Source organism: Loxodonta africana, chromosome 20 (assembly GCF_030014295.1).
Source record: "Loxodonta africana isolate mLoxAfr1 chromosome 20, mLoxAfr1.hap2, whole genome shotgun sequence".
NCBI lineage: Eukaryota > Metazoa > Chordata > Mammalia > Proboscidea > Elephantidae > Loxodonta > Loxodonta africana.
The window spans coordinates 70863653-70885074 of record NC_087361.1 but is presented as its reverse complement, the minus strand read 5'-3'; the positions used below and the strand labels follow the sequence as shown (position 1 = coordinate 70885074).

General features: G+C 42.0%; 1 protein-coding gene across 1 annotated transcript; it reads left to right on the top strand.

Moving 5' to 3' along the window:
* The first annotated feature begins 12570 nt into the window (after nt 1-12570).
* Nucleotides 12571-20618, top strand: SNRPE (small nuclear ribonucleoprotein polypeptide E). The gene is made up of 5 exons (XM_003410246.4): nt 12571-12701; nt 13181-13207; nt 14306-14368; nt 15353-15431; nt 20388-20618. Exons 1-5 carry the CDS (start codon nt 12648-12650, stop codon nt 20441-20443), a joined length of 279 nt encoding a protein of 92 aa, XP_003410294.1. The 5' UTR covers nt 12571-12647; the 3' UTR covers nt 20444-20618.
* The last annotated feature ends 804 nt before the right edge of the window (nt 20619-21422 follow it).

Below are 21422 nucleotides of genomic sequence, written 5' to 3'. Positions count from 1 at the left end.
AGATTCCCAAGGGGCGTGTCGCCTATGTGTGCTGGCTGTGTGGAGATTGCCCCCGAGGGTCTGTCCCGCTGAAGCCACGGTTAGATCCTCCGCTGTCAGTCCAAAGCCCAGCGTCAAGGTTCCCCTGCTGGGTCGCTGCACTCCCGGCTCCAAAATCAGTCGCTACCTCCCAGGGACTTCTCGTCCCGCCAGCCGCGTCGCCGCGCCACCTCCGCGGACCAGCTGGGCCCCCTCCCGGGGTTAGTTTAGGGGAGTAGGGCTCCGCCCCGTGCTTGCGCCGTGACAGCGCCCAAAAGCCCAGCGCCAAGGTTCCCCAGCTGGGACATTGCACTCCCGGCTCCAAAACCAGTCGCTGCCTCCCGGGGACTTCTCGTCCCGCCAGCTGCTTCGCCATGCTGCCTCTGCAGAGCAGCTGGGCCCCCTCCCGGGGGGTTAATTCAGGGGAGTAGGGCTGCACCCCGTGCTTGCGCCGTGACAGCGCCCAGTCAAAAGCCCGGAGCCAAGGTTCCCCTGCTGGGATGTTGCACTCCCAGCTCCAAATCCAGTCACTGCCTCCCGGGGACTTCTTCCACCAGCCGCGTCACCACACCGCCCGCGCGGACCGGCTGGGCCCCCTCCTGGGGTCAGTTCAGGGGGGTAGGGCTGCGCCCCTTGTTTGCGCTGTCACAAGATTTTGAGTTCAGCTCCCCTGGGCCCAGATCTAAGCCCGGCGCCAAGGTTATCTGACTGGGACGCTGGGTCCAGGCTCCGAAAACAGTCACTGCTTCCCCGTATTTGTTCGTTCTCCGTCTCTAAATCTGTGTTTGTTGTTCAGGCTTCGTAGATTGTTATGTATGTGATCGATTCCCTTGTTTTTCCGAGTCTTTGTTGCAAGAGGGATCCAAGGTAGCGTCTACCTAGTCCGCCATCTCGGCCCCGCCTCCCTGCCTTGCCTATTAAACAGTGTCCTCATCTACCCACATCAGGGGCCTAAGGACTGGTGGCTCCACTCAGGTCACCCAGCCACCCAAAACAGGGGTCCAAGGATAACTGGTACCTCCCAGTCCTTACAACCAAAAACACTGGGTGCCCACGGTCCATCTGCAGGACGTGCCCACCTGTATGCTCTAGGGAACAGGAACATGCTTTCCTCAGAGACATGTAGGGGATGATTCTCAGCCTCCTGCCTTGTTCAGAGTGTGACCCCCTGCTGCAACCAGATACTGGTACCTACACCAATCGTCCCTGCCCCTCTAAGACTGTAGGACAGAGCCTGTACCACACACTTGATGACCAGCTACCTGAACACCTCAGCTGAATTCATACGAGAAAAGTGAATGGACTCCTAGACTGATATACTTGCTAACAGCTCTAGCCATCTGGGGACAGGACGTCAGAGCTCCAAAGGTGAAAATAATCAAGCTAGCTCACTCAAGCAACCCATTTGGGCATATCAAAACAAAACAAAGCAAGAAGCTACAACACAGTAAGGAGACATAAAATAAACTAATATAATAACTTATAGATGGCTCAGAGACAACAGTCAATATCAAGTCACATAAAGAAACAGACCATAATCGCCTCAACAAGCTCTCAAAACAAAGAATCAAGGGATCTTCTAGATGAAAGTGCTTTCCTGGAATTACCGGAGGCAGAATACAAAAGATTAATATACAGAACTCTTCAAGACATCAGGAAGGAAATGAGGCAATACGCTGAACAAGCCAAGGAACACACAGATAAAGCAGTTGAAGAAACTAAAAGGATTATTCAGGAACATAATGAAAAATATAATAAGCTGGAAAAATCCATAGACAGACAGCAATCAGAAATTCAGAAGATTAACAATAAAATTACAGAAGTAGACAACTGAACAGAAAGTCAGAGAAGCAGATCTGAGCAAGTGGAAGGCAGAATTTGTGAGCTTGAAGATAAAGCACTTGGCACTAATATATTTGAAGAAAAATCACATAAAAGAATTTTAAAAAATGAAGAAACCTTAAGAATCATGTGGGACTCTATCGAGAGAAATAACCTACAAGTGATTGGAGTACCAGAACAGGGAGCGATAAGAGAAAATACAAGGAGAATTGTTGAAGATTTGTTGGCAGAAAACTTCCCTGATATCATGGAAGATGAGAAGATATCTATCCAAGATGGTCATCAAACTCCACATAAGGCAGATGTTAAAAGAAAGTCACCAAGACATGTTATAATTGAAACTTGCCAAAACCAAGGATAAAGAGAGAATTTTAAGAGCAGCTACAGATAAACGAAAAGTCACCTACAAAGGAGAGTCAACAAGAATAAGCTCGGACTACTCGGCAGAAACCATGCAAGCAAGAAGGCAATGGGATGACTGATCTAAAAAACTTAAGGAAAAAAATTGCCAGCCAAGAATCATATATCCAGCAAAACTGTCTCTCAAATATGAAGGTGAAATGAGGACATTTCCAGATAAACAGAAGTTTAGGGAATTTGTAAAAACCAAACCAAAACTACAAGAAATACTAAAGGGAGTTCTTTGGTTAGAAAATCAATAATATCAGGTATCAACCCAAGACTAGAATGCTGGGCAGAGCAATCAGAAGTCAACCCAGATAGGGAAATCAAAAAAATAGATCAAGATAGAGTTACTGCCACCTGACCTCCACCTGGACTGTTCCCAACAAGATAAAGACATTTCTAAGACCTGGGGGGCCACTTTAAACAAAAATGGATGACTGTACAACCCTCCACATAAAGATTTTCGTTCTATGAAAACTCATGCACCCTAGTCTACAGAGAACCCATCAGTCCATGCATTATAGACACAATTGACTATATGATTGAGTTAAGAGACATTTAATTGGCTCAAAGGTCCATGCCACTATTTCAGCAGTGGTAAAGAGTGGCCTACTTGGGCAAAAAATAACCTCAAGAACACTTCTGAAGCACTCTCAGGGGTCTGACAAACCAGAGCAATGCCTGGAGACAACTGGCAGGTGAATTTTACTGAGATGCCTCGAGCTCCCAGGAACTACAAATATTTGCAAGTCTTTATCAACACCTTCACTAATTGGGTTGAAACTTTTCCTTGCAGGACTGAAAAGGCCACTGAGGTTGTGAAGCACCTCCTGAATGAAATCATCCCTCAGTTCAGGCTTCCTGTCTCCATTGGCAGTGACAACTGGCCCCATTTTGTAGCCTTGGCAGTGCAATTGGTAGCAACTGCTCTGGACATTAGTGGGAACTTATACACAGCCTGGAAACCCCACTCCAGTGGTAAGTTAGAGCAGGCTAACCAGACTCTGAAGAGACACCTAGCAAAGCTGTGCCAAGAGACCAAGTTGGTATAGACAAAGGCACTGCCTGTGGCCCTCTTGAGAGTTCAGTCCATCCCTAGAGGCAAACTGAAACTTAGCCCATTTGAGCTATTATACTGGCGCCCTTTACTAGAGAATCCCCATATAATCAACATAGCTTACCTTAATAATGACCAATCTCTTTCCCTCCATGAAGCTAGAGATGTTCAAGTTACTACATACTTGCAGTCTCTTTGGGTAACTCTGTTTTCTCTCCATAGCTATGTACATCTGAGGATCCCACCTGCACTCATTCCAGCCTGGTGACGGGGTCTTCCTAAAAGCCTGGAATTGGAGCCTCTTCAGCAAATGTGGACCAGTCCTTTCAAGGTGCAACTAGCAATTCCGACTGCCATCAAGCTCAGCAGTCTCAGAGCTTATATCTACCACACCTAGTAAAGGAAACTGTTCCATCAGACATGGAGAGACAAACTCATCAGAACTCTGAGAACTGGACTTGCAAACCTATTAAAGACCTTAAGCACCTGTTTGCAAAACACCCTCCTTCATAGATCCAATCCCCAACTAACTCTTAATCTTGTTCATTGTATTATATACACTGTTTACCTTTTTATTTCTTTATGCTGTGTTTAAACAAGTCAGATTGATAAGAAGCTAAGAGCCCTCTAAAAACCCACTGCATGGAAATGTTAATGTTTTTTGCAATCCTTCTCCAAGAGATTCTTGTGCCCCAAGCTAAGTGAGAAAACCACTGATTCACCCAACTTTCCAACTCCATTTCCTGGGGAGATAATCTGACCAATTGCTGAATCTGCCATCTGTCCCCCACCTCCTCTGCTAATTTAAAGTTCCCTGGAGAAGTCCTTTCTTCTTACAGGACACACCAGACTTGGCTCACAATTGCCTGATAGTTTAGAACAGGCATGCTCAAAGAAAAGGAGGGAATGAGGCAGACAGCCTCAGAGTCCAGCCCTTCTAAGAGACACCTGCTCTGGCTTATCTTCCTACACCAAGCAGAATAAGCTACACATTCTCCTAAAATTGTCCTTGACAAGATAACCACAGAACAGCCATAGCAGGCCTCAATCAGTTTTAGCAGGTTTTCTACACCATCTTAACACTTCAAGTGACCTATTAACTCATTAAGTGCAAAATACATATAAGCACCCTACCTCTGGGTGGAGACTTAACATGCTAATGAAAGAAAAACCTACCAACTTCTTCCTCCATACCGGGGGATCAAATCCTTGTCTAGAGAAAAAGCACAGTTATCCCCAAGCTCTGAGTGCCTGTGTGAAAGTCAATCCTAAATTTTCACGATGAATTTGTACTCCTTCTCTACTCTTTGTAAAAGCCCACCTCCCCAAGCTACCTGCAAGCAGTATTGGAGGCAGTAGCCCCAACTGCTCCTTTCCTTGCCCGATGAAATACAGGCGCCTATCTTCTCTCACACCTCAGCCTCCTGTTTATTGGCTGTAACAATTCATGCCAAGCAGAACCTAGGGTTTCCATCCAGCAATGATAACAACCCTCAATAAAATAGGAATAGAAGGGAAATTCCTCAACGTAATAAAAAGTATCTATACAAAACCAACAGCCAACATCATTCTCATCAGAGAGAGGCTGAAAGCATTCCCCCTGAGAACAGGAACAAGACAAGGATGCCCTTTATCACCACACCTATCTAACACTGTGCTGGAAGTCCTAGCTAGATCAATAAGGCAAGAAAAAGAAATTAAGGGAGCAACCATATTAGTAAGGAAGAAATAAAACTAACCCTATTTGTGGACAATATGATGCTATACATACAGAACCCAAAAGACTCCACAACAAAACTACTTGAACTAATAGGAAGATTCACCAGAGTAGAAGGATACAAGATAAATATACAAAAACCTGTTGGATTCCTATACACCAATAAAGAGAACTATGAAAAGGAAATCAGGAAAGCAATACCATTTATAATAGCCCCTAAAAAAACAAAAACAAAAAAAATTAGGAATAAATCTAATCGGGGACATAAAAGACCTACATAAAGAAAACGACAAGATACTACTGCAAGAAACCAAAGAAGACCTACATATGTGGAAACACATACCATGCTCATGGATAGGTAAACTCAACATTGTGAAAATGTCAATTCTATCCAAAGCAATCTACAAATACAATGCAATCCCAATCCAAATACCAACAACATTCTTCAAAGAGATGGAAAACTAATCATTAACTGTATATGCAAAGGACAGAGGCCTCAGATAAGTAAAACGTTACTGAAGAAGAACAAAGTAGGAGGCCTCACACTACCGTATAGCCTCAGAACCTGCTATACAGTTATGGTAGTCAAAACAGCCTGTTACAGGTACAACAACAGACACATTGATCAATGGAACAGAATCGAGAACCCAGACATAAATTCATCCACCCTATGGTCACCTGATCTTTGACAAAGGCCCAAAGTCCTTTAAATGGGGAAAAGATAGTCTTTTTAACAAATGGTTTTGGCAAAACTGGATGTCCATCTGTAAAAAAATGAAACAGGACCCATACCTCACACCATACACAAAAACTAATTCAAAATGGATCAAAGACCTAAATATAAAACCAAAAACTACAAAGATCATAGAAGAAAAAATAGGGTCAATGCTAGAGGCCCTAATACACAGCATAAATAGGATACAAACCATAACTAACAACACACAAACACCAGAAGATAAGCTAGATAACTGGGATCTTCTAAAAATTAAACACTTATGCTCATCAAAAGACTTCACCGAAAGAGTAAAAAGAGAACATACAGACTGGGACAACATTTTTGACTATGACATATCTGACAAAGGTCTATTCTCCAAAATATATAGGAAAATTCAACACCTCTACAACAAAAGGACAAATAATCCATTTAAAAAATGGGCAAAGGATATGAACAGACACTTCACCAAAGAAGACATTCAGGTGGCAAACAGACACATGAGGAAATCCTTTGATCACTAGCCATTAGAGAAATGCAAATCAAAACTATAATGAGATATCATGACACTGGACATTACTGGCACTGATCAAAGAAACAGAAAATAACAATATTGGAGAGGCTGCGGGGAGACTGGAACTCTTATGCACTGCTAGTGGGAATGTAAGATGGCACAATCATTTTGGCAAACAATATGAGACTTACTTAAAAAGCTAGAAATAGAAGTAACATATGATATAGAAATCCCACTCCTAGGAATATATCCCAGAGAAATAAGAGCTGTCACAAAAATAGACATATGCACACCTATGTTCACTGCAGCATTATTCAAAACAGCAAAATGATGGAAACAACCTAAATGCCCATCAACAGGTGAATGGATAAACAAAGCATAATGGAATACTACCCAATGATAAAGAATAATGATGATTCTGTGAAACATCTCACGACATGGATGAATCTGGAGGGCATCATGCTGGGTGAAATAAGTCAATTGCAAAAGGTCAAATGCTGTATGAGACTGCTATTATAAAATCTCATGACAAGGTTTACACACAGAAATAAACAGTTCTTGATGGTTACAAGGGAGGGAAGGGGTGGGAAGAGAAAAACACTAGTAGACAAAAAGTAAGCGGTAACTTTGGTGAGGGGTAAGACAGTACACAACACTGGGGAAGCCAGCACAACTTGACCAAGGCAAAGTCCCAGAAGCTTCTTAGGCCCATCCAAACTCCCATAGGGATTGAATTACTGGGCTGAGGGCAGGGGACCATGGTCTCAGGGGACATCTATCTCCACTGGCATAACATAATTTATAAGGAAAATGTTCTATATCTTACTCTGGTGAGTACTGTCTGGGGTCTTAAAAGCTTGTTAGTGGCCATCTAAGATATGTCTACTGGTCCCACCCTGTCTGCAGCAGGGAAAGTGAAGAAAATAAAAGATACAAGGAATGATTAGTCCAAAGGACTAATGGACCACAAGTACCACAGCCTCCCCCAGACTGAGTCCAGCACAACTAGATGGTACCTAGCTACCACCATGGACTGCTCTGACAGGGATCACAATAGAGGGTCCTGGACAGATCTGAAGGAAAACACAGAACAAAATTCTAACTCATAAAAAAAGACCAGATTTACTGGTATGACAGAGACTGGAGAAACCATCAGAGTATGGCCCCCAGATACCCTTTTAACTCAGTAATGAAGTCACTCCTGAGGTTCACCTTACAGCCAAAGATTAGACAGGCCCATAAAACAAGACTAAATGGGCACACCAGCCTGGGGGCTAGAACAAGAAGGCAGGAGGGGGAAGGAAAGTTGAACGAATCGAACTGGGGAACCCAAGGTAGAGAAGGGGAGAGTGTTGACATACTGTGGGGTTGGCAGCAAATGTCACAAAACAATATGTGTATTAATTGTTGAACGAGAAACTAATTTGCTCTGTAAACCTTCACCTAAAGCACAGTTAAAAAAAAAAAAGATTTTATTTCTCTGGAACCACTCTCTGTACCAAATATCTTAGGCTGGGTTCTTCAAAGAAGCAAAACCAGTGAAGTGTTTACATATATATGTATACACACACACACACACTTACATATGGAGCCCTGGTAGCACAATGGTTAAGAGCTATGGCTGCTAACCAAAAGGTCGGCAGTTTGAATCCACCAGTTGCTCCTTGGAAGAAACCCTACGGGGCAGTTCTACTCCGTCTTATAGGTTTGCTTGGAGTCAGAATCAACTCAAGAGCAACAGGTTTTGCGTTTGCGGGGGGTTATATGTGTGTGTGTGTGTGTGTGTGTGCGTGTGTATATATGTGTGTGTGTGTAGCGAGAAAGACAGAGATTTATCTCAAGGAAATAGCTCACACATTTGTAGAGGCTGGTAAGACCCAAGTCTGCGGGTCAGGGATCAGTCTGGAGGCTTCTCTTGACTCGTGTAGCCACGGGGGCTGATGAACTCAAGATCGGCAGGTCAGACGTAAGGTCACTGGCTCACAGAGTGCAGAGGCTGATGAATCCAAGATCAGCAGGTAAGATGACAGGCTGTTGGCTCACAGGCTGTGGAGGCCAATGAATCCTGAGATCAGCAGGCAGTATAGTTGGTTGCTGGCTCAAATACCAAAAACCAAAGGTCAGATGTTGACGAGCCAGATGCAGGATCCAGAGCAAGCAAGTGAGCTTTGTCAGAAGGTTCACATATATACTGGATGCAGGCCACACCCCCGAGGAAATGCCCCTCACAACTGATTGGCTGATCGCATCAGATCGCATCATGGAGGATGACTACATCATTACATAACTGCCAAATCACTGAGACTCATGGCCCAGCCAAGTTAGCACACAACCTTAACTATCACACCAAACCTTGCCATGGAAAAAAGGTTGGAACAGAACTGATAATCAAATTCATGGTCTGAAAAGATTGTCATACAGCATTGTCTTAAAGAAAAATTAAAATAATTACCAATTTACCCTAAACATAGCACCCAGTCTGTCCTTTGGAGTCTGTTTTCTGAAACTGACTTAATTCTTCAAAAGAGCACAATGCCCAAGGCAAAATGGCCTTATTAGCTTATTTAGAGGTTTTTTTTTTTAGACCATTGTTTGACTCAAATGTGACACTTAGGAACCAGTTTCTTCAAGGCTAAAGGTTCAAAAGGACACCTAACTGCAAATGGCCTGGGTCAGTCACCCCAACTCCACGGATCCAGAAATCTGTGTTTCAGGAGAATATAAATGGTTTCTCATCCTTAAGTAACAACACCCCACTACCCCCTCTCTCCAGCCCTTGGTAGCCACTAATATAAATTTACTTCTACGTATTTGCCTCTTCTAGTGTCTTAGGATGGGTTCTCTACAAAAGCAAAACCAGTAAAGCCTATATATATATATGTATGTATGTATGTATATATATATACACACACACACACACACACACATATATAAAGAGATTATACCAAGGAAATGGCTCACATGGTAGTAGAGACTGGAGTGTCCCAATTCCGTGTGTCAGGATAGAGGCTTCTCCTGATTCATGTAGCTGCAGGGGCTGGCAAACCCAAGATAGGCAGGTCAGAGAACAGGGCTATTGCTCACAGGCTGCGAAGATCAATGAGTCGCAAGATTAGCAGGCAAGACCGCAGGTAAGCTACTAGCTCAAGTCCCAAGAGCCAGAAGTCAGACAAACAGAAGCTGCAGGATCCAGCACAAATGAAAAGCCCTCAAGTCTCACCAGAATGTCCGCTTATATTTAATGCAGGCCACACACCCAAGGAAACTCCCTTTCAACTGATTGGCTACTTACAGCAGCAGATCCCATCATGGGGGTGATCACATACCAAATCTCAACAGGAAAGTGATCACAACATAATACGACTGCCAAAAACACTGAGAATCATGGCCCAGCCAAGGTGACACTCAGTCTTAACCATCACATCTAGATAGTTCATAGAAGTGGAATCATACAATATTCTTTTGTGCCTGACATTTCACTCAGCACAATGCTTTCAAGGTTCATCCATGCTGTAGCATGTATCAGAACTTCATTTCTCTTTATGACTGAATAATTTCCACTGTATGTATCACATTTATTTATCCACTGATGGACTTTCAGGTTGTTTCCACCTTTTGGCTACTGTGAATGATGCTGCAGTGAACACTGGTGTGTAAGTATCAGTTTGAGTCCCTGCTTTCAGTTCTTTGAAATTGGAATTGCTGAGTTCATACCACTTTTTTTTAACTTTGCCATCTAATGGGGAAAAAATGATATTTCACTGTAGTTTAGTCTGCATTTCTCTTATAATAACTGAAGTTGGGTATCTGTTCATAAGTTTGAAGACCATTTTATTTTGTTAATGAACTGATTAAGAAATCATACTACCCTGCCAGAGAGACCATGTGGAGAGGCCCCAAGACTACATAGAGAGGGAAAGGGACCCAGCCAATGCCAGCCTTCCAAAGATACCCACCAAGGCCTTAGATATGTCTCCTGAAGAATTACCCAACTGAGCTCGGCCTAAATTCCTGACTCGCAAAATCATAAATTATAATAAAATGGTTGCTGTTTTAAGTCAATAAGTTTTGGAAAATTTTCATACACAGCACTAGAGAGCCAAAACAGCATTTAACGTTTTAGATTTTATTTTCAGGAGCTCTTTATGTGTTAGCGAAATTAGCCATTTGTCTGATTTGTTGCAAATAACATATTTTCCCCAATTCTTCTGACTTTGCTTATCATCATGCCTTTTTAGTCTTGTAAAACTTTATAATTTTTATGTAGTTGATTTGTCTTTTAACAAATGGTTAGAGCATACAATTGAGGAAAAGACTCAATTTTTAAATAAGAGAGATGAAGAGTCTAGGATTAAATTTAAGAATTGGACAAGTTTTATATGAAGAAAACAAAAAACTTCTGTAGGATTCAAAGGAATACTTGGACAAATGAAAAGACATCGTGTACTTGAATTAAAAAAAAATTTAGTTATTCTAAAGTTTAATGAAATCTCAAAAAAAAAAAAAAAATCCCCAAAGGGTTTTGAAAACTGATTCTGAAGAGTATATGAAAGTAACTAAACAAGAATAGCTTGGAAAATGCTACCTATTTCTAGTTCTACAGAAGAAAACATATTTATAAAGCTACAATACTTACAACTATGATATTGGTTCCATAGACACAAGGATCAATTGAACAAAGTAGAAGTCCCAGATACACACACACAAACACACACACTTGATATATTATAAATGTGGCATTTTAAAATAATAGGGGGAAAGATGAGGTTTTTTTTTTTTGTAACGGTGATGGAAAACTGATAGCTGTCAGGAAAATATAAAGTTGTATCACCTCTAGGATATACAAGGATACTAGCATAAATTCAGGTGGAGCAAAGACTTAAATGTAAAAAAGACAATTACAAAAAAAGAAAAAGGAAACAACACAACACTCTTAATGAGTTACATAATCCAGTTACATGAGTGGTTATAGGGATCAATACCCAAAAGTCCAGTAACAGGAAAATGCTAAAACAAGTAGCTAAGCATCTGTGCATTTGAGACAGGTATTACACTACTACTGAATAGGTAGGTGTTAATACTACTACTCTTGTGTTCTATCCATATAGGGTCCCTACAAGTAGGGATTGACTTGACGGCAATGGGTTTGGTTTTGGGGGGTTTTGTGTTCTATCCCGGCTGTCTTTGAATTCAGCAAATCTTTACCCAAATCTTTGTCCAATTAACTCCGTTCAGAGCATGGGGTAGGAATGAGGTTAAGAGAAATAACTGTCCCATGACCTTTCTAGCTCTTTATAGTTAAAAAATCACTTCTATGTCCCCTGATTCAACACTTTTGAAGAGGCAGAAATTGGTTTTATCCTCATTCAACAAAAGACCTCAGTTAGGTAAGTTCTGATTCTGCCACTTTCCCTTAATGTCCCTTAGGCAAGTCCCTTCAACTCTGAGCTTCAGTTTCCTCATTTAAAAAATGAGTGTTCCAATTGAATGAAATTTCTGCCAGGCCACAAGCCACCACGACATAACGGAAAGACTGGATGAGCTTTGGGGTGTGGCATACTTGCGCATTTCAGCTCCCCCACTCACTAGGTCGTTACCAGCGAAACGGTGTGTCACATCTAACACTGACTCCAGCCTGAACGTGTGTGTGTGTGTGCGCACTGTATTACACCACTGAATCCTCACCACAAACCCATAAGGAAGGTACTATTAATTTTATCTCCATTTTGCACATTTCGGTCACGTAACTATTAAGTGAGCTGGATTTGAGCCCAGCATCGGATTTCAGAGCCTTCACGCTAAATCACCACGTTGTTGCCACCTCACAAAACTCCCCCACGGAGCTGACGAGAGGAGTTGAACCCGTCACTAGGGCAAACCACAGACTGGGGCTGTTTGCTCGGGCTTCCTGCCGCTCTCCCCGCGCTCGCCCCACAACGCTGCCGTCGAGCCTAAATTCCAGGAAGCTAGGCCTCAGGAAAAGGACTAATTTAACCCATTTTACAGACAGAGACACGCAATAGGACGACTACGGCTCTAAAAGCGGAAATCAGAAAACGGAAACGACTTGGTGCCTGTGTTTCTACCGCTTTCCCCCGCTTCCACCGCACGACCGAAGTCCCTCGGGGCTTTCTCCCGTCTCCCTCCAGGTGGCGCTGTAGGATCGGATCAGGTTCCGATCCTACCGAGTGCAGCGCCCTCAGTTCGGCCTCCCCGGGATGCTACAGATCACAGAGAAAGCCACTCTGCGGCTAGAGAGGCACCACCCAGTAGCCGTCAGGTCGCTGCGCGGCCTCAATACATTTCCGTTTCCGGTTCCTAATTCCGGAAGTCGCTTTCTGCGGTGGCGTGCGGCTTAGTGTGGTCTTTGTGAGCTTCCACCATGGCTTACCGTGGCCAGGGCCAGAAAGTGCAGAAGGTGATGGTGCAGCCCATCGTATCCTGCTTGAGATGTCAGGACTAGGAGATTCGGGCTAGGAAACGGAGGACGAAGGAGCGGGCAGAGACCCGGCCTGAAGGCGAGGAGTGCGGGTTACATCCCATGAGCCTCCGGGGTGATCGAGACCGGGAGAAAGCGCGGGTAGTTGGACTGGTGCTGGGTGGGAGGTGAGGATAGGCCGACCCCGGGGGTGGGAGATGTAGGATGTCGAGGCTGAGCGGAGGGACGACATCGCTGGGTACTGAGTGAACGCAGAATTACCGGTTTGAGGGAGGTTGTCGGGGCGATGGAAACTCCTGACGGATAAGGGAGTGGGGGGGATTCCTTCCGGGTTTTTAGGAGACTTCGGTTGAGTGCCATTTGTTGGGCACTGTTACTTGTGTAGGCAGCAGACCTCACGTTCAGAAAACAAACCAAAAAAAAAAAAAAAAGTGCGATGGTTGAGATCGACCAGTTCCTTAACTACTGTGATGCAGAACCTTATCTTCAGATACTTGCAAAATGTGCGTAAGTTACTTGTTTCATAATGATTTTTTAAGTAAAAGTTGGGTTTACTAAGCTGTATGTGTCAGTCTACTGGGTCTCTGTGTTCTGTGTTAAAAATAAATGAAATTAGAGGAGGGGCTGGAGGGATAATTGACAGGAAAGGGTACAGAGAAGCCTTAATATAAGAAAGTAGTTATTTACAGCTGTCAACTCCAAGCGTGCAAAGAATTGTGTCATTTCTTTCCAAAACCAAAATTATGAGTTTCAGGGTTTGTTCGTTGGCAGACGTGTTGATAGTATTTGGTGCTTTTGTTGTAGTGATTATGACCAGAATATGGGAACGTTCTGATCTCCTCCACTTAGGGTTGCCAGAAGGTCAAACATGGCTTAAAAGAAATACCCAGTTAACTTAAACCATGTCGTGAGATGTGTGCTTAATGCCTATGGGAAAACTTACATATAGAAAAGACGTTTAAAAATGTGGAGTGAAGAAGTAGATTCAGCCTGCTTTCCTTTGGGGGGATTTTTAGCAATACTTTCAGTTGACAGGTCAGATGTTAAAATTATCTCTGAAAGAAAATGTTTCTGTTGCTCTGACAAGTTTTAGTGTGTGATAAGTAACACAGTTGAAAAACAGAGTAATTTCAAGCCCCGTAAATTGTAAACACCGGAATTGGTGATCCTCCTCTGGTGGTTATGTGTGTGGCACGGAGGGCTGAGAAGCTAGAAGAAGCCTTGCTTTGGAGCTGGATTTTGCTTTATCAGATACAACATATGCCCTTAATCTTGATCGTCGGGATTTACTGCTTTGTGCTATACTGTCACCAATTTTTAATCTCAGTGGATTGGGATTATAAGTAATGAGAAATATGATTGAGTCCTGAGATCACAGCCAATTTGTTAGCCCAGACAATCACAGTATAACATTTAATAAATGAAAAGGTTTCTTGGCAAGTAACCTATCTTGACTCTTAGGTATAGACTTGCTGGTTAAAATTCTTGACTTATATTTTTCGGATAGTTTTTTAGGAGCCATAGTTCATCTCTGTTGTTTAACCAAAGTGATTAGATTGTATTTACTTATTCTAACATTTCTTTTTTTATGATTATTTCAGAGATCCCGGATTCAGGTGTGGCTGTATGAGCAAGTGAATATGCGGATAGAGGGCTGTATCATAGTGAGTACCCAGGATATTTTATCTCAGAGCAGTTTGTTCCCAGAAAAAGACTTAACGGAAAGTGGCTAGGCAGAGCAATATATGGAAAATTGAAGATTCAACCCAAGGAAAGTTTTTCAGGGCCCCCTGGTTAGCCTTGTCATTGTTCTAGTTGTTAGGGGTTGGGTAATTCAAAAAAGAACAGGAAAATTAAGCTTTTAGGATTACTTAAACAACAATATTGGCATTGCGGAAGGGGACAAAAGAGATAAACCAGTTGCCATCGAGTTGATTCCAACTCATAGCAACCCTATAGGACAGAGTAGATCTGCCCCATAGGTTTTCCAAGGCTGTAATCCTTACAGAAGTGGATTGTCATATCTTTCTTCTGCAGAGTGGCTGGTGGGTTTAAACTCCCAACCTTTTGGTTGGCAGCTGAGCGCTTAACTGGTGCCCCACCAGGGCTTCCTCAGAAAAAATAAAACATAAATTTAGAAGGGGAGATTAATGGAAGCATGGCTGAAAGTATTACGTCAGGGCACTCTGGTATTCCATTTAGACATGGCAATTCCGTTTAGACATCTTAGATTTCATCAGTAATCTCCCCTGCCCGATTTACCGGTCGGGAAACAAATGTGGTTAGTGGTAATAGCATATTGTGGGGACACAGGGGGAGAGCATTGGCAGAAGATAATCATAGACATACACACATACTCTATCAGGCAGGTTGTGAAAGAGAGCAAGAGTGGCTCCTTGGCATAGCTAATGAAATCCTAAGTCCAAGAGGTTTGAGTAGTAATTTAGAATACCTTCTGGCTTTCTTTGTTACTTAAAAAGAGACTTAGGGTGAAGGTGGTGCTTACATATGCCCTACTTTAGATGAAAGATCAGTAGAGGGACGAATTTCTGAAGTTCATTGGCATTCTGTATCTAGATAGATACACTCATTTTTGAATGGTTTGAATGTGATCTAACTCGATGATGGTCCTGTGGCTTATTTTCTAGGGTTTTGATGAGTATATGAACCTTGTGTTAGATGATGCAGAAGAGATTCATTCTAAAACAAAGTCAAGAAAACAACTGGGTAAGAATATAGATGGCCTTACAGAATCCTAGAAAGGTTTATTCAGTTGCAAAATTAGTGACCTGCAGCTCAGTTCATTCTTAAATATAGTTTGCATTTGAGAAGTTATTGTTTGGGGGAGTAGTATACTCTTTCGAAATCATCCTCTCCCACTTACCCCATTCCATTTCTGTTTCTATGACTCCATCCAAACAACTCTCACTGAGACCTAGTGTTGTTAAACCTAATGGTCAATATTAGTCTTCATGTTAATTTAACTCCGAGCAGTCTTTGACACTTTTGGCCACTCCCTCCTTGAAACATTTTATTCCCTTGGCTCTGTGATATCAGACTCTGGTTTTCATTTTGCATCTCTGATGGTTCCTTTTCTGACTTCTGTAGGTTCATTCTCTTGGGTGCAGTCCTTAAATGTTTGAGTAGCTTGAGGCTTCATTCCAGACCCTTCTGTCACCCAGTATTGTCTTCCTAGGCACTCAAGGCTACAACTTCAATTATTTTTTTTAATTGGTTCAGGTGAAAGTTAATGGTTCAAGTTAATTTGTCATATAAAAATTTGTGTATATTGTTAAGTGACATTAGTTATAATCCCCACAATGTGAACGCACACTCCCCCTTTCCATCCTGGGTTCCCTGTTTCTATTCAGCCATTTCCTGTCCCTTCCTGCTTTCTCATCGTGAGTCCAGTCCTGAGCCACCCATTTGGTCTCGTGTGTCTAGTCGAACTAAGAAGCACACGCCTCACATGTATTATTTTTTATTTTATAGTCCTGTCTATTCTCTGCCAGAAGAGTGGGCTTTGGGAATGGTTTCAGTTCTGGGTTAACAGAGCATCCAGGGGCCATAGTTCTGGAGGTTCCTCCAGGCTCTGTCAGACCATTAAGTCCTGGTCTCTTTACCTGAGTTTCAGTTCTGCTCCACACTTCTCTGTCTCTCTGTCTGGGACTGTCTGTCGTGTTCCCTGTCTGGGCAGTCATTGGTGATAGCCGGGCACCATCTAGTTCTGGTCTCAGGCTGGTGGAGTCTGGTTTACGTGGTTCTTTAGTCTCTTGGGCTAATATTTTTCTTGTGTCTTTATTTTCTTCATTCTTTGCTCCAAGTGGATGGGACCAGTTAATGCATCTTAGATGGCTGCTCGTAAGCTTTTAAGACTGCAGACGCCACTAACCAAAGTGGGATGCAGAACATTTTCTTAAACTTTGTTAATGCCAATTGACCTGGATGTCCCCCAAAACTATGGTCCCCAGGCCCCAGCCCCAGCTATTCTGTCCCTCAAAGAGTTTGGATGGGTCCAGGAAATTTCTTAGCTTTTGCTTTGGTCCAGTTGTGCTGACTTCCCGTATATCGTGTGTTGTCCTTCTTGTCTCCTATCTACTTAGGAGAACTTGATCCTTGTCTCCTGTCTAGTTAGTGAATTTACTTCCCTGTCCCTCCCCACCCTTGTAACCGTCAAAGAATGCTTTTTTCTGTGTTTAAATCTTTTCTTGAGTTCTCATTATGGTGGTCTCGTACAATATTTGTCCTTTCGTGACTAATTTCACTTAGCATAATGCCCTCTAGATTCATCCATGTCATGAGATGTTTCAAGGATTCATCATTGTTCTTCATCTTTGTGTTGTATTCCATTGTGTGTATGTACCATAGTTTTCTTTATCCATTCATCTGTTGATGGGCACCTAGGTTGTTTTTGTCTTTTTGCTGTTGCGAACAGTACAGCTTTAAATATCATCTATGGGTGCTGGGTTTATGGTGACTCATAAATTCATGTCTGACCCAGACCGCTCCTGTGGGCGTATTCAGCATATCCACTGAAACATCTCAAAGACTTCTCAAAGTCAGCATATCACAAATCACCCTCAATTCCAACCCCTCACACACTCCCTAGAACTGTTTGAGTGTTCCCTGCTTTACTGAATGACACCAATAACCTTTCAGTTTACTGACTGATTTCTTTGCAACCCCTTCATCCCCCTCCAGTTTGCTCTCCAGGTTGCCAACAGTCTTTAAAAAAAACACCAGTCTGATCTTGTCATCCCTTTGCTTGAAATCTTATTAGGATTAAAAAACAATCTTTAACGTGTTCTGCAAAAACCTGCGCAGTCTGGCATTATCTCCCTCTCTAGGCTCATCTCATACCACCGTCTGTCATTCCGTGATGTCAGCCACACTTGTCTTCTTCCAGTTCTTTGAATCTGCACATTTGCCCCACCATAAACCTTTGTGTACTAACTGTTCTCTATGCCTTTAGAACTCAGATTTTAAATAGCATATCCTCCAAGAGCCCAGGGTTTTGTTTGGCTTGAGGAGGGATAGGGCGTGATGTGCTGAGTTTGTAGTAAAACATTCATTAGTGGGATTCTTCCATTAATGTCTTTCTTATTAGATCAGAGGCTCTTTAAGTGCGTGAATTGTGGAGGGTCTTTTGCTCTCTAATATACTCAGTGCCAGTTGTTCAGTGTTTAATTCCATGCCTGGCATGTAGGAAAAATTCAAATATTTGAACAATGAATAATGGATGCGTTTTTTTAATCCAGTTAACAAGGTGTCTTTAGGATTCATAGCTTCACTAAGACAAACAGAATCCTTTTTATTAACACTCATTGATTTCAGGTCAGTTCACAGATCACTGCTACTTTCACCAGTGGCGGATTTAGGTGTCTCTTGTTTCCAGGCCCTGAGGATTCTCTTGAGCCTATACTAGATAGGGAAAAGTAGATTCTGAGAAACAGTGTGATGTTTTGCTATGCTTCTTCCTGCTTAATGTTTTTAGGAAACCCTTAATTTTTCAGATTTAAAGATGTATTGTTAAGAAGGGCAACCTAGCTTTATTGAGATCATATTATTTATAAATTATTTAAAACATGTTAAATTCTCATCCTGCAGAAGAGATTAATGTGCTGCCTCCTGTAGAAACTTGGGAAAGTGGAATAGCCTAAACACTGTTGAGCTTGGTAAGCATTTCTCAGAGTGTTAGGTTGAATGCTCATGTTCTGACCGTGTTTATAGGCGTTCTCCAGAAAAAGGGTTCTCTGCTCAAATGAGTTTAGGAATGTTGGCCAAAACTTAAAACAGGTTTGTTTATTGCAGGATGGAGTCTTTAATATGCTAACAACTCTCAACTTGGCATACAACTCATTTCCAAACTTTTACAAACCCAAAGCATTAAGAAATGCTGAGGTAGATCTGTTGAGTTGACTTAGTCTGTAGAAAGTGAATTATAGTTTTTATAAAATTAATTTTTTTTTTTAGGATTTACAACACATTTTTTTTATATTGTGTTTTAAGTTAAAGTTTACAATCAAGTCAGTCTCTCATACAAAAACTAATACACACCTTGCTATGTACTTCTACTTCTTCTCCCCCTAATGAGACAGCATACTCCTCTCCACTCTATTCCCTGTGTTCATTCAACCAGCTCCTGTCCCCCTCGCCTTCTCATCTTGCCTCCAACAGAAGTTGCCCACATGGTCTCATGTGTCTACTTGAGCCAAGAAGCTCACTCCTCACCAACATCATTTTTTGTCTTATAGTCCAGTCCAATCCCTGTCTGAAGAATTGGCTTCGGGAGTGGTTCCAGCCTTGGGCTAGCAAAGTGTCCAGGCTGACAAAGGGTCCCTCTAGTCTCAGTCAGACCATTAAGTCTGGTCTTTTTACGAGAATTTGAGGTCTGCATCCTGCTGTTCTCCTGCTCCATCAGGGGTTCTCTGTTGTGTTTCCTGTCAGGGCAGTCATCGGTGGTAGCCAGGTGCTATCTAGTTCTTCTGGTCTCAGGCTGATGCAGTCTCTGGTTTATGCGGCCATTTCTATCTCTTGGGCTCATCTACACCGTATATCTTTGATGTTCTTCATTCTTCTTTGTCCCAGGTGGGTTGAGACCAACTGATGGCATCTTAGCTGGCCACTTGCTAGTGTTTAGGGCCCCAGATGTCACTCACCAAAGTGGGATGCAGAACATTTTCTTAATACATTTTTTTATGCCAGTTGACCTAGCTGTCCCCTGAAACCATGGTTCCCAAACCCCTGACCCTGCTACTCTGGCCTTTGAAGCATTCGGTTGTATTCAGGAAACTTCTTTGCTTTTGGTTTAGTCCAGTCGTGCTGACCTGTTCTATATTGTGTGTTGTCTTTCCCTTTATTTAAAATAGTTCTTTTGTACTACCTAATTGGTGAATACCCCTCTCGTTCCCTCTCTACCCTCATAACCATCAAAGAATATTTTCTTTTGTGTTTATATAGAGTTCTTATAATAGTGGTCTCATACAATATTTGTCTTTTTGCAACTGACTGATTTCAGCATAATGCCTTCCAGATTCCTCCATGTTATGTTTCATGGATTCATCGTTGTTCTTAATTGTTGTGTAGTATTCCATTGTGTGAATATACCATGATTTATTTATCCATTCATCCGTTGATAGGCACCTTCGTTGTTTCCATCTTTTTTGCTAGTGTAAACACTGCTGCACTGAACATGGGTGTGCATATATCTGTTTGTGTGAAGGCCCTTATTTCTCTAGGATATATTCCAAGGAGTGGACTTGCTGGATTGTATGGTAGTTCTATCTCTAGCTTTTTTTTAAAAAAAAAAGAAGTGCCAAATTGATTTCCAAAGCAGTTGTACCATTTTACATTCCCACCAGCAGTGTATATAAGAGTTCCAGTCTCTCCACAACCTCGCCAACATTTATTATTTTGTACAACAGATGTTTTTGAGGGACACGGTTCAATCCATAACATTCTACCCTTTGGTGCCCCAAAATTGATATCCTTCCATAAAATATAATTTTATGAAAATTTCACTCAACCTTCAATAGATTATCGAACAAGTATATGTACTCTTAGGGAACCCGACAGCCTTTTAACACAGAGACACTCGAAAATGTTCACATACTTTCATGAGAGAGAAATTATACAATTGTCTGTGTGTGTGGCTGTTAATAACTTTTTTGTTTTCTTTTGCAGGTCGGATCATGCTGAAAGGAGATAACATTACTCTGCTACAAAGTGTATCCAACTAGAAATGATGAGTGAAGTGAGAAGTTGTTGAGAGCAATAGTTCCCTCCTTCTGCGCCCCCGCACGTGTAGCCATCCTTTGTTAGGAATATAATTCTAAAATGTCGTCATACCATGTGGATTATTTTTATGTTATTACCAGGTGACAATAAATGCTGTTGAGTTGTTTTTGTTAAATATTTTTTATTGTTTTTTTCTAGCCAGTGGTAGAGACTTTTTACTCACTGGCACCATTAGCTGTTGGTATTTATTTTAAAACTTTCTGAAGTGTGGTGGTTGCCCTGGACATTCTCTTTTCAGCACATGAGCTTGTAGATTCTTAGGACAAATAGTAGAAATTCTGCCTGGCAGGTAAGCTTCCAATAATGGAAAGAAGGGAAGGGAGGGACCACAAAAATGGACAAAGGTGAGCAAAGTTTATTGCACTAACATATCTCTCTTATCAATTCTGATTCTGGATATTGGAACCCTATGGTCCCAAACCAAAATAGGTTGGAGACATTTTAATGGTTTTAGTCACTACTTAAGATTTTTGTGAATTCTTTTATCATGAGGATCAGAGTGTGAGACGTATTTGGGTATAGGCAAAGAATGAAGTGCCTTAAAAGTACATGAAAATTGGGCGCTGTTAAGAGTTTAAAGGGGGGAGAAAGAGTTAATAAAGGAGAGAGACTATGAGATCTGTAGTCTGAAAAAGACCAAAAGCAGAACTGGTACATTGTTAGGCAGAATAATAATGTGTTCATTGTGGGAACACCTGTCTCTTGTTCTCATCTCTAAGAAGTTTGGTTCCCCCCCTCAGTGATTTGATGTTTCTTAATTGAATTCATATGTGGATCATTCTCCTCCAGTATCTCAGAGTGCTTCTCTTAGAGTTCTGTTAAATGGTTATTGAGCACCTGCTGTTAGCTAGACTAGGGCTTTGAACTGGTTCTTGAGTTCGAACCCCTGCTGAGAATTTGCATTTCTATCCTAAATATACT